The 12,797-nt window shown below is 40.9% G+C and overlaps 1 protein-coding gene across 2 annotated transcripts; it reads right to left on the bottom strand.

Annotated features, from left to right (window-relative positions):
* Positions 1–747: 747 nt before the first annotated feature.
* apool (apolipoprotein O-like) lies at positions 748–11,905 on the bottom strand. Of its 2 annotated transcripts, none has more exons than XM_015052019.1 (12): positions 11,801–11,905; positions 9,579–9,677; positions 9,373–9,498; positions 8,441–8,495; positions 7,346–7,444; positions 5,395–5,486; positions 5,183–5,293; positions 3,440–3,641; positions 3,170–3,325; positions 2,912–3,037; positions 1,196–1,289; positions 748–1,165 (listed from the first exon to the last, which is right to left on the bottom strand). In XM_015052019.1, exons 1-11 carry the CDS (start codon positions 11,879–11,881, stop codon positions 1,201–1,203), a joined length of 1,236 nt encoding a protein of 411 aa, XP_014907505.1. In that variant the 5' UTR covers positions 11,882–11,905; the 3' UTR covers positions 748–1,165; positions 1,196–1,200. The 2 variants fall into 2 exon arrangements, with proteins under 2 accessions (XP_014907505.1, XP_014907504.1); XM_015052018.1 differs by having other exon boundaries at positions 748–1,170; positions 1,201–1,289; positions 11,801–11,904.
* Positions 11,906–12,797: the final 892 nt, after the last annotated feature.

Raw genomic sequence — 12,797 nt, 5'->3', positions numbered from 1 at the left:
ATGATGCTGCCACTACCATGTTTCAGAGTAGAAGAGATGTTTTCTTTATAAGTAAGACTGTTTCAGGTCACACGTTTGTTCTGAGTGACTTTTTACAGTTTAATGATAGCTGCTGCAGGAGGAACAGCTCCTGCTCATTTTGATAGTTTTTGCTTTTTAAAATTATTTAATATACTGAATTTGTAGCTGCTCTTACACTTTAAACCGTCGTAATCAAATTGACGGACGATGGGATTTTTTTTTTTACTTTGGTTTCTGACCTACAGGTTGAACCAGAGCAGGGAGTGTGTCCTTTGAAATCCACTATATTTGTTGCTTTATCACATTAAATCCTAATAGAATACATTGAAAAATTATGTCGTAAGTTTACAAAACTCCAAAAAGTAAAAACACCTTTTCAAAGCTCAATATATGTAGCATTCATGGGAAATAGATTAGTATTTAATTACCCAAATTAAATGCAAAACTATTCAATTGAAGCACTAAATTTGTCTCTTTTCCAGTCATCTGGTCGAGATTAAAGCCATGAAGGGAGAGAAAACAATAATCAAATTAAGTTTATGGTTTTGCCAGGGTCTTTTTCTGGCTCCAAAAATGTAAAAGATACCTTTGTTAAAAAAAAGAGAAAAAGTAGACAGATGCAGTGCAATTATGAGCACAGATTATTGTGTATTAAAAAAAATCAGTTAAATTCATAGAAATACATTCATGTTTTGCAGTGCATTTAAAACATGACGCGATCCAACATGAGCTCACAAAAAAATAAAGATTTATTCTGAGTTCCTTAACCACCCATCTAACAGCGTGAAGCAGCACAAGTCCTCCGTTAGTCGTCGTCTGAGAGGAAACTTTAAATTAACAAAAATGGGCTGGATCACAATAAATAAACGGCACTTTGCATAATTGATGGTTGGAAAACTCCTGCATGTTTGAACAGAAACGGTTCCACATTCTGCCGTTTCCAATGTAATTGTGGGTGTTTGGGTTTTTTTGGGGTTTTTTTTTTTTTCCAGGTTTCTCTGTGTTTGTGTACCGAAATTCATCACAATGCAGCGCCAGTGCCAAATTATTCGGACGTGTTCTGTGGAAACTCGGGCAGAGAAAACAAAACAAACAAAAAAAGAAAGAAAGAAAACTATGAGAATGGAAACGTCTGATGGTGAATCCGTCGAGGCGAGCCGCGGCTGAGGCTGGCCCGTCTCAGCTTCGTGTGCTGTACAGGTCTTCATCTTCGGGGCTGGACTGGCCGAAGTCCATGAGAGCCGGGTCTGGCTGGAAACCGGAGCCCTCTGCAGGGGGGAGAGAGAGAGAGACACACACACATGGGAAACGACGGGAAATCTCAGTAACAGGCGCACAGAAAAACGCCACGGAGCGAAATTAGTGAACATTCTGAGAAGAGCTAAACATAGAAGAGCCAAGCCGCAGCATCCTGCAGGCTTATCTCTCATCTTATGAGACTGAGAAAATACAGCTGAGTGACGATCGCTGTGTCAGTAACTAGGATGCATAAGTAGAAGAAAGTGGAAAAACTGGTTTTGGTAACAGAATGAGATTTTCTTCTGAATTGTGCGGCAGAATAATGCCTACGCAGACTAACGGATACGTAAGCAAACGTAAACGTTTTCAATTAAAGTGCATTTATGGAGTTAAATCACTGGGTGAGGAGTCTTATGGGAGTTTTCCCCCCTTTTTGTTTATCATCGTCAGAGCAAACGAAAGCATGTGTCAGAGAAAAGAGCGCCTCGCTTTCTGTAGTGAAAACGGCTGAGCTCATTCTTAGAAAGGAAATGGCAGCAGCTCGCGAAGGTGACCTTTGAACTTCTACATAGTTTGTCGTGCAACAACGAAGCATCTCACTCGCCTCAGGCCGACACAAACGGGCGCGGCGGCGGCGAGCGGACAGACTGCTGTCAGGAACCTTACAGATAAAAACCTGAAAGGTGTGGCATGCAGCTGGTCTCGACCCGCTTTGCTCGCCTGGAACGGAATGTCACAGCCTTCAGGTTAGGAGACGGGAAGCGGTGAAAGTAAGAGAAGCAGCAGAGAGAAACAAGGCGACTCTGGAGGAGATGCAGAAACCCACAGCTCAGGTGGGAAAGTCTGTCTGCAGGGTCACTGTTTATTTAAGAAAAACAAGAAGAAAACCAGTAGATATTAGAGATCCTTATTCTGATTGTGCCGACTCCTGAAAACGGTTCGAATTAGAAAACCTTCATACAAAAACAATGGTTGCTTTGTTTTTATCATGTAACTTTGTTTTCTGTTCTGTTCTTGATTAAATGAACCTGAATTCAACTGAACATGATGTTTACATTTTTTATTCTACACAATCTGATCAAAATTGGTGCAAAGATGCACAGAGACAAATCTTATGCTTAGAATGAATCATATGTGTTTGGACAGGTCGGTCCTGGACGGCCGGCATCCTGCATGTTTTATTCTCCTCCTGCTGGTAGTAACAACCTTTTCAGCTTGTCCATGTTCGTCTTAGGCCTCTAACGAGCCATCATTGGATCCAGCTGTGTTAAACCAGGGAGAGAACTAAAACATGCAGGATGCCGGGCCTCCAGGACCCACTTTGGGCACCGCTGGGTTAGGATGTCCCAGTCAAAGTCCAGATGAAAAATTGTGAAAAGCCTTGAAAAAGTTACGTTCAGAAATGTTCTTGATCCACTCAGACTGAGCTAAAAACACACTGAAGCAATCTCAGTAAAACTGCATACACCTTTGCACAATCAATTTGTGTTTTACTGCGACATAAAATCCTGCTAAAAACACCAAATATTGTCCCTGTAATGGAAAACAAAATGTTTTAAAACCCACATTTTTTTTTTTTTTTCATTTTTAATTTTCCAGCCTGTTTGACGTCATTTCTGCCACAGATCCCAATCAGTGGAGTTAAATCTACCTTCTCTGCTTCCCTCTGCAGGGGGCGGCGGCGTGACAAGCGTTGAGGTTGGCGTCTCCTCCACAGCAGGAAGCGACTGCTGCTCCTCCGCCGGCTCAAACTCAGCAGCCGATTCGACAGCGGGTGCTGCACAGGAACGCGAAAATCGAACAAAATGAACAGTTCTTTTGGTAACGCACAGATGCAAGAATCTAAAAGCAGAAATTTTTGATTGTGTGAAATGAACACGTCGTCTTCAGAGACGAGGTTTCCCCTGACCTGATGGCAGGTCTCCTTCAGCTGGCTTGTCCTGGACGGTGGCCGCTGGCGTCGCGTCAAGGGAAACATCGTCCGACGCTCGGTTTCCATCCGCGGCCGCGTCTGAGGCGGGACGAGACGGCTCTGTTTGCACTGGCTCCAAATCTGCTGACCAACCTGGACGAGAGAGAGAGAGAGAGAGAGAGAGAGAGAAAAACCTCAGAGTTTCCAGGAGGCGTAACAAACCGGTGGAGACAGAAGGAGCAGGAGACGGAGGAATAAAAGCCGTGCCTCTCTCTGCTGGAGATATTCCTGTAAGCGCCACCGGCGGCTCTTCAGTGGCGGCCGGCTCGTCAGAAATGGGAACGGACTCGGCCGATTCCACCTCTGTCTCCAAAACGGCGGCGCTTTTAGCCAAGAGGTCGGGGGTGGAAAGGTCGGCTGAGGCCTCCTCCTGACGCAGAGCCGACTCTGGATCGGCTTCCGACGGAGGCTGGGGCGAGAGCAGAGCATCAAGAGTTCACACCGCAAAACAATAGTAGTAGGAATTTATGTTTATGCTTTATTTAGGGGGTTAAAGGTCATCCAGGAGACTCCAGAATGATTTAATATTTTGGCCAACAGAGCCTGCTTTTGATGAAACCACCACCGGCCCCACAGTGAAGATCCCATTTAGATTCGGTTTGATTACATAGCAACAAATCACAACCAGTGTTGTTTGAAGCCACTTCACTGATCATCCAGATCCAGTTCAGTAAAGACATAAAGTCGGTTCAGTCCGACCACATCGACTCAATCAAACTCAAACATGTACATAAGTTCATCACAGTTAATCAATTAAGCTAGAACATTTCCATTCTCATGTTTTTAAAAGGTAATTCTGTTTGCCTTTCATAATTAGCTTCATTAATGGTTTTGGTTGTGTGTAGATTTTATTTTCGTTCTATTTATTCGTTTCAATTGTTTTTTTCTTCATTTATTTTGGATATTTAAAATATCTTCTGGCGTGAAGCGATCTCCACTAAGTTCGTTAGACTGTCAGAGGGCCAACCTGCATTATTCTGCCAGTATCACTGTATTCCTTGAAAAATAGTCTAAAAGCAGCTATATTATTGTTTATGGTAATCACTTCTGGGACAATTTGATCCTACTTACAGACAAACCAGCCTGATGAGACCAACAGCGATTTTTGCCCTCAGTTCAGCTAAAATAAATTTATTTAGAGCTTCAACATATATATAGTTTCTTTTGCAATATCTGCTATAAAAATTTTGGTTAAATTTTTTAATGAAATAACAATTACTTTTTTTTTTTTAAACATAGGAAATATCATCAAACTTCTAAATATAAGGAATGAGTATCTGTTCAACTTCCACTGAAAGCAGCATGAAAAAGTTTTAGATGTGGGCAGGAAGCATCCTCTAGTGGTCTGTGTTACAGCACATTTGACTAAGCCTCTGACTGAAAACACTCTGTTGTTGAATAAGAATCTCATGTAAAGGATGAACAGGGACGTTCACAATATTTTTCATTTTAATTGAAGTTCACATAATTACAGTATAATATAAACGATATTAATAAACATAGTTAGCGATGAATGTTAATAATATATGTAGAAAAAGAGTAACTTTGAATTTATATATGTTTGTTTTGAAACTTCTTATAAAATGTGGCAACTTTATGATTTATACAAGAAGGCAGCAAAAAAACAAGCGCTTTACTTATTAAACATTCGATAATAAACAGTAAGTCGTAATTTTAAAACATTAGACAGCAGATCAAAGGCAGATTCCCCAAAATTACCAATAATCTATAAAAAGGTCAAAGTACGAGTCCAGGAAATGGAGTCTGAGCCGCATCGTGGCGATGACACACTGGGGATTTCTGAACCCGGCCAGTGGGAAGCAGGTCGTCCCTTTAAAGGTTGAACCAGAGTTTCTGGTTAAGTCACACTAAAACTACGACTCATTTGAATCCGCTCTCCGTTTTAACCTTCGCCCCGATCAACCCGCGTCGTTTCCGACCGTTTCTAACCTGCGTTTGCGACGCGGCGGCCTCCTTGGCGACAGGTTCCCTGGCGGCCAGCAGAGAGGACGCAGCGGCGGCGCTCCACTGCCCCGCGGCGTACACCTTCTGTCCCGTCACCTTCAGGGAGCGTGGGAAAGCAGAGGCATTACATCTGAAATGACTCCCAAATCTCCCCCCCCCCAAAAAAAAAAAAAAAAAAAGACAAAAACAAATGCTACCTTGAGCACAGACACAGCTTGGGCTGGGTAGCACACCGACGCCCCGGCGCTCATCAGACCCAACGGAACCGCTAACCTCTTGAAACGGGAGCCTGGAAAGGTTTTTATTTTTTATTTTTAACGTGACAAACAAGAGGCGATCAGGTCGGTTCCGCTTTCTGCCGGTTTCGATGAAAACGTCTCTCACACTTTTGTTCGACAAAGCAGGGATAATTTCAAAGACGTTGTTTTTAACAACCCTTCCTCCTCACATCCTGTCTGAAACCAGCCAGCGTGCTGGAGACCTTTTCAAGGATGGAAACTTCGTTCTAGTTTAAACGACTCGTATAGAAGCATCGCTCTTCAGGGAGAAATGATGGGGGGGAAAAAATTTAAAAATCACAAACATTTCGGTGAAAACTAAACCCGGTGCATGATCAGAAGAGGATCGCTTGCTCTTCTGATCAGAGGTGGAACTGAGACGACGAGCGAAGAGAAGTCGCTTTTTATAAATCTGCTTCAAATCAATCAGGCTGGGCAGCCAAAACACCTGCTGAACAACTGGAACATGATAAATGGCATTAAAGAAAAAAAAAAAAAAGCCATAAAATAAGGCTTCAGGTCTAAATGTTTGCAGACAGAAATCTGAAAGGTGCGGTGTGCATTTCTATTCGGCTCCTCTGTGGTCGGAAATCGTTTGCAGTTCTTTACGTCTCCTGAGAAATATTTTCCCAAAGTCTTGCCACAGATTCCCAATACTTAGATGTAGTTATGGTCTTTGACTAGGCCAAATACGCTTCAATCTGAACCACGGGTGTCAAAACTGGAGGCCCAGAGGCCAAATCCAGTCCACTGTAAGTTTTTACGAGGCCCTCTAGATACTAGCGACACAAAAGGATTTTATGTTTAAAATACTAAATGCATGTTTAGACATGCATTTAGTCTAAACACGTCTAGACTAAATCTAAAAAAAAAAAATCTGAAATTGTTTTTAGATTTTTTTAGATCTAACTTTTTTTTTAGATCTAAAAGTTCTTTTAAGATATTTTTTTTTAATCTAAAATAAATAAATAAAGGAGTTTAAATTTTAACAACCTGTCGGATAAAAGAAGGCTGAAATATTTAAATTTGTCGGTAGAAAAATTATTCGAAACTTTAGTATTTCAGATCTGGACCTGATTGGACGGCCACAGATCAAACTGACCAATCAGACGACGGATGGTTCGATTTAATTCTGGAACATTCTAGCGTACTTAAGTTTTATTTTAGCGATCAAATCAGAGCAGTTGTTGTTCAACATTTGTATACCAGCAAACATTTTACCAAGGGGGCTGAAAACTTTTGCACAGCATTTCAGATTTTTATTAGCAAAAAATTGTTAGAATTGTGTGTGAAATTGTCTACCACTTTTTGTTCCAATGAAACGTTTTCATGCTTGTGGTTGTAAAGTGACCTCATAAAGAAGAAGGGTGTGAAAACTTTTGCGAGTCACTGTAAATGGATGGATGGACATTTAATGCTGATTAATTTGGAACTGTTTTAGTAACTTCAGTTTTTCGAAAGCTTGTCAGTGAATTTCACCATCACTTTTTTTCTGCTGATTTATTTTTATTTCTTTTGTTCTCTTTAGAAAATCAGAAGTGATGAGCGGGACGACGCAGCGTTTTCCCTGGAAAAGACGTTTCAAGTGAAACTCCAAGGTGGCTGACAGGAATCGGCTCTGGCACCGTTTCTGATCTCACATCCGCTTTGGTGGGAGAAAAACAAAATCTACATATAAGAGTAAAAGCCTGTTTTTTATCCTGTCAAGTTTAATACTTCTGTCTGCAACAGCTCAAGACTGAAAACGAATGGCGGCTTTGGAAAAAGAAGCTTTTCAAGTCGCTGTAGGAACTCGGACCAGAAAACCCGCTGACCACCGATGATAAAATTTTAAAAATACTCGTGGTGCAGAAACGGGAAACTACATCACCTTTTCTCGTCAAGAACATGCCCAGCAGGCCGGCCATGGTGACGGTTCCAAATCTGGGCAGAAAACCTGGAGGAGGGTCTATCAAGTAGTAATAAACATCTAGAAAACAGGAAACGTAAACAGAGACAGTTTCAAAAAGATGCATTACTCAAACTCCTTAGTTATAAACTCAACTTGTTGACTGAAAGGGCCTCAATGCCGCCATCGGAACAAAATATAACTAATATTTCAGCTGGTTTCTGCAAATTTAGCATAAAATGCAGCTTTAAACATCTGCTGTCGTTAACCCCTTCGTGACCAGCATCTCTAGTACGTGGAGCAGCTCCGCTCTGTTACGACTCGCTTTAGGAATGTCAGACCTCCAGTCATGGTCAGGTGACTGCGACGGCCACTTGGGTATAGACTGAAAAAACAAGCTAGCTTGCTAGCTAGGAAGGATTTATTAGCAGCTAGTTAGCGGTAGCCACAACCACCTCGAATCACAGAGAACACAATGGAGATGTGTGGATGTGACTCAAACTTTTGCCTGACAGAAAATCCCCACAAGAAGAACAAAAACTACACCTATCAGATGAAATAGTCCTGCCAAGATCTGTGACTAATGTCTGTAAACCCAACTTTTTTTTCTTTTTTTTATGAATTTAAGACATTTTACGGTACTGATCCTTCAACTTTGACCTCACAAACCCTCCGACTGTATCTCTGTAAAGATTCGGGGGTTTTCCTTTCTTCTTGTCGTTTCCTGCATGGCTGTCATCTCTTCTCTAAACGTTCTGGATGTTTTTCTCGCCTTCGTCACGTTTTAACCAGGTAGTAAAGCACCAGTCCATGTTTTGATGCAACCATTGAAGCTCTTTACTATACACACTTATAAACAAGAATGTGTTATAATGAGGAATAAATGACTAAACTGTGTTTTGTTTCAACAAATTTGGATTTTGCCTGCAAACCTAATTGGCAGCGAGACTCAAAAATCCTGCTTCGTTCACCAAACTGGAACAACTATGCAACACATAACTACACGCTGAGATGATTTGTTAAAAATGACTCCAGAAAGTTTGTAATCAAAGTATTTTGTGCTTTCTGTTAACTTACCCTCTCCTGCATGGTAAAGATTAACGCTACTCCGCTTTACAGAGACACAGGCACCCTGTACGGAGAAATAAAACACTATAAGAAGGTTATAAAGAATAAGGCAGATATCAATCAGTGTCGGGTTTTTGTTGTGTTTGTTTTTTATTTTTTGTTCAGCTCTTTCACATAATCAAACTGTCAAATCTCCCCGCTGTTAACACAACAACAGCTCTGAACTGCAGAAAAAAAAGAAGAAGAAAAAAAAAAAGAGTACTGTTTCCTGTCAAACTCCTGGTGCGCTCTGCAAACGTCATACCCGCACTTAGCACTTGCAGCTTCGTGGGATGGAGCGCTAACCACAAGCAAGAGGAGCAGAAATAAAAAAAAAAAAGAAAAAAAAAAAATCAAATCAAGAGAAGGTGCCAAGGCTGCAGGTGCAAGATATGAAGCCTTCAGTGTGCATAAGACAAATATGGCACTATCATTTAACACCTGCTTTGAACAGGAAGGAGTCTTTATGAATGTTGTCATGAAGTGTCAATGGGTAACTAATGACACTTTTAATGTAAAGTTGTTTAAAAGTTGCATTAAAAAGTCAATTAAAAGCACCAACCTTGCATTATTTGGTAAATAATGACACTTTAATGCAAAGTTGGTGCTTTTATTTGACTTTTAAAGCAACTTTGCATTAAAAATGTCATTATTTTTGGCCATTTTCATCTTTGTAATGGAAGAATCCAACTGTTAAGGAAGAAGAATTGGATTCTTTTTTCCAGAAGTAGTTCAGCTCTAAATTTGGAGTCAAACTCTCCAGTTGAACTCCAACGTTTTGAGAGTTCTGCAGGTCCGCCAACAAATTCTGCTGACTTGCTCAATCTTCACTTTTTCTCCACGTCAACACTCTACTGCCTGGATGTTTCCTACTATATTCCACATTATATAGCAAGAAATACCTTCACAGCTCGGACCGCGGGCAAAACGCTCTCTCTGGTCGTCGTTAGCCCTCTCTCGATAAGTCCTGGACTTTCTGGGACGACCTTAGGCGGGTCAGCGCTGGGCAGCGGGGCGTAGACGTTCAGCTGGAGAGACACGGCGAGTTGAGACAAAACACAGCGAGCCACGCCGCCTCACGGCGATGCTGTGCAACAGACGGCCGTACCCTGTCTCGAGAAACCAGCCCGTCCGCAGGAGCATCCTTCACCGTGTACACGCGGATGGAGGCGATTCCCAGCACCGTGGGGACAGCCACCATCGCCACCTGGAGAGGGGGGAAAAGAGATTAAACATTTTTTTTTTAATGCAGCACTTTGCAGCTTAATGCAGCAGCAGTTGCTGTTGTCACTGAAAGACGACCGACTGATGTGATGTCTGAGTGGAAAAGGAAGACGGCGGGTGGAGGTGTGGTGGTGGGGGGTGGGGGGGGGGGCGACCAGGGGGCTGCTGAGACAGAGGGGCACAAACGTTTTCTCCAATCAGAAGCAAGATGCACTCTGCACATGCTCAGCTGGAGTCAATCTAATTCATTAATGAACAAACTGCACAATTAGACATTATTTTTTTAAGTCTAATTTTGTTTCACAACAGCATATTTTACAATACTCAAAGATTCAGTTGAACGTTCATAATGAAGTGCTGTGAAATAACGGCACCAGGTTGCGCTGAATCATCTCCCAAAAATCGCCCCACGTTGTCGTCGTCGTATTTTTGTACACGAAACCTGATGAGCGTTCTCTGAGTTTCTGAATGAATTGTTAAAAAAAAAAAAAAAAAAAACATAAAAATGACAAAACGTCACAATTTGAACTTCAAGATTTCTACCATGGAAACGCCTCTTCTTTATGCAAAAAAATAAAAATTGCTTGTGCAAAGAAGCGAACATCAAAACAAACTGCAAACTTTGATCAGCTTCACATCCCTTGTTCTGCAGGCCAGTTTCCCCCTTGTGGGCGTTTTCTAGGTCAGCCGCGGTTTGCAGGTTTGCTCTTCCCTTTCGATCTGCCGTGTTTTATTTCTGCTGTCTAACGCTTGCGACGCAATAAAAAAAAAATAAAAAGTCGAAAGTCTTTTTATTTCGACTTTTTAAATAAAAGTCGAAGGTATAGAGGTATAGAAGGATGAAACCTCGCCTTCTATACCTCTCAACACCTGTGAATCAGGTAAAAGGATTCACAGGTGTTTAGAGGTATAGACGGTGAGGTTTCATCGTGGATGATAATCTCAGGCAAGCGTGACGGTGTTTTACAACTAGAGAACATTACCAGCTCTCTTCCTTACCTGCTTTCTCTTCTGAAGATTGTCTGTCATGTTTTGTTTTGGAAGTGTAAAGTTATATATTTGGAAGAGTATCTCAAAACAACAATAGTGCTTATCTCAATACCTTCATCCAGTGAAATTTGACAATGTGACAGGCCTTCCCAATATAAGAACTCTGTTTTAAATCTAAACCTTTGTTAAATAGGATAGATAAATACAGACAGAGTTGTGTAAATACATAAGAAGAGTCATGGTTATATCATGGTGTCATATATGGAGGGGATTTACGTGTGTGAGCACACCTGTATGTGTGTATGAATCATTTATGCAACAGCAGCTTATAAGAAGGTAATTTTCAAAAATCTTAGTTTTGACTCACACAAGAATCCAAACATTTCTAGCTTAAAAATCAACAGAGGCTTTATCTCATTGGATTTAATTATTATTTTAAAAATAACTGTTTAATTATTTTTGAAAAACAATTAAATCCAGCGTTTCTTAAGAATTCTGTTTGCTGAAAACGGAAATACGCGAAGGTTATGTTTAAAGTCTCCCTGAGTATAAGCAAAATCACAGGTAAAACCACGTAGTGCCTGGTATAGACAGTACGTACGAAACCTGTATCTTACTTTGGTTTATGTATCCTTTTATTATAATTAAAGCTAACTTAAGAACTCTGATGTAAACAGTAATTTATTTCTGTTGCTGAAAGCCCTGACGTCACACAGTAACAACATAAAAAATGTAAACAACCGTTTGCTTTTTTTTTGTTATTTTTTTTGCTTTTTAGCCAAGCAGACGGCTAATAAAGGTGTTTGTAATGTTACCGCGTGTACGTAAAAGGGGATATAAAGTCGGCAGAAGCAAATATCGAGCTCTGGCAGCTGTCTCGGGTGTCTGAAAGGGATCTAATGTAGGAATATCATCCGCTTAAACTGAGACTTATCCAGCGAAGCTCAGTTAGCATCGGGAGTTACAGCCCAGCACCAACAGCTGGAAGATGACAGTCACATAAATAGCAAATTTAAACCTCAATGCAGAACTACTATAGCACATGACGCATGCATTCATTGAAAATACACGGTTAAACAACGAAAAACGTCCAAATACAACACGTTAAACTTTCACCTTGGCCGCCATGACAGCGATCCTCCCTCTTCTTCGTCCAATTGAAACCTTCGCTGCTTTGAAACGGTCAGCTCCCGCCATCTACTGGACAAAGGCTGCACCTGCAGCTTGGGTGGGAGATCTTGAGGATTTTTTTACAACCGAGTCTATTATTTCTAGGCACATTTACTGACGTCGAGGCATCGCAGTACCTTAGAATATCACTGTAAAGTTTAATTATTTCATTAATTCAGTTCAGTAGACACATATTATCTATATTCTTTACACAGAGTGGTATTTCAGACATTAATTTCTGTTAATTTTGATTATTTTTAGATTATAGCGAATGAAACCCCAAATTTCGATTTCTCAAAAAATCTGAACATGGTGTCAAGATAAATATCATTATGGTTATTGTCCATAAATACACAGTGAAGACTGGTGCCAAAATTCTTCTCAAAATGGGTAGACCATAATAGATCCTTATTAATTAAACTGGCAGCCAGCTGTTCAGCATCCAAACAAAGTTGGCAAAAAAACAGAAAAAAGAATTATGCACAAACAACAGGGATAGTTGGCATCATTAAAATAATACTGAAGTAATGCCCATAATATCAATGGCAAAATGCAACAACTGTCAAATTCCCTGTGCTTAAGCTGTCATTGAATCCCAGACAGCATCCGTCTGCCTGGGCGAAGGAGAAATGGACTGTGCTTTTGCTCGTTGGTCACAAGGCTTATATTTTATGAAAAGCTGTTTGGTATTTACAAATCATTGCGGCAGAGTTTGGAGAAAGAGTGTAGAGGAACAAACAACAGACCTGCTTGAATTCAGGTATGAACTTTCCAGTCAGTGGTGGTAATTCCCTCTGCTGTCATCCACGAAATCTAGAGCTCTGGATGCCTCTGCTGGCAAACTTTACTGAGACGCTGATTTCATTTCCCAGCAGAGTTCCCAGATAGCACATGATGTTAAATCAACGTTGAAAAATAGTTAGAATCGTTGATTTTTGGTTGA

Source organism: Poecilia latipinna, unplaced genomic scaffold (genome assembly GCF_001443285.1).
Source record: "Poecilia latipinna isolate Pla-1442-1.1 unplaced genomic scaffold, P_latipinna-1.0 Scaffold1081, whole genome shotgun sequence".
In the NCBI taxonomy this organism is placed as follows: Eukaryota; Metazoa; Chordata; class Actinopteri; order Cyprinodontiformes; family Poeciliidae; genus Poecilia; species Poecilia latipinna.
This window is presented reverse-complemented; position numbering and strand designations above follow the sequence as displayed.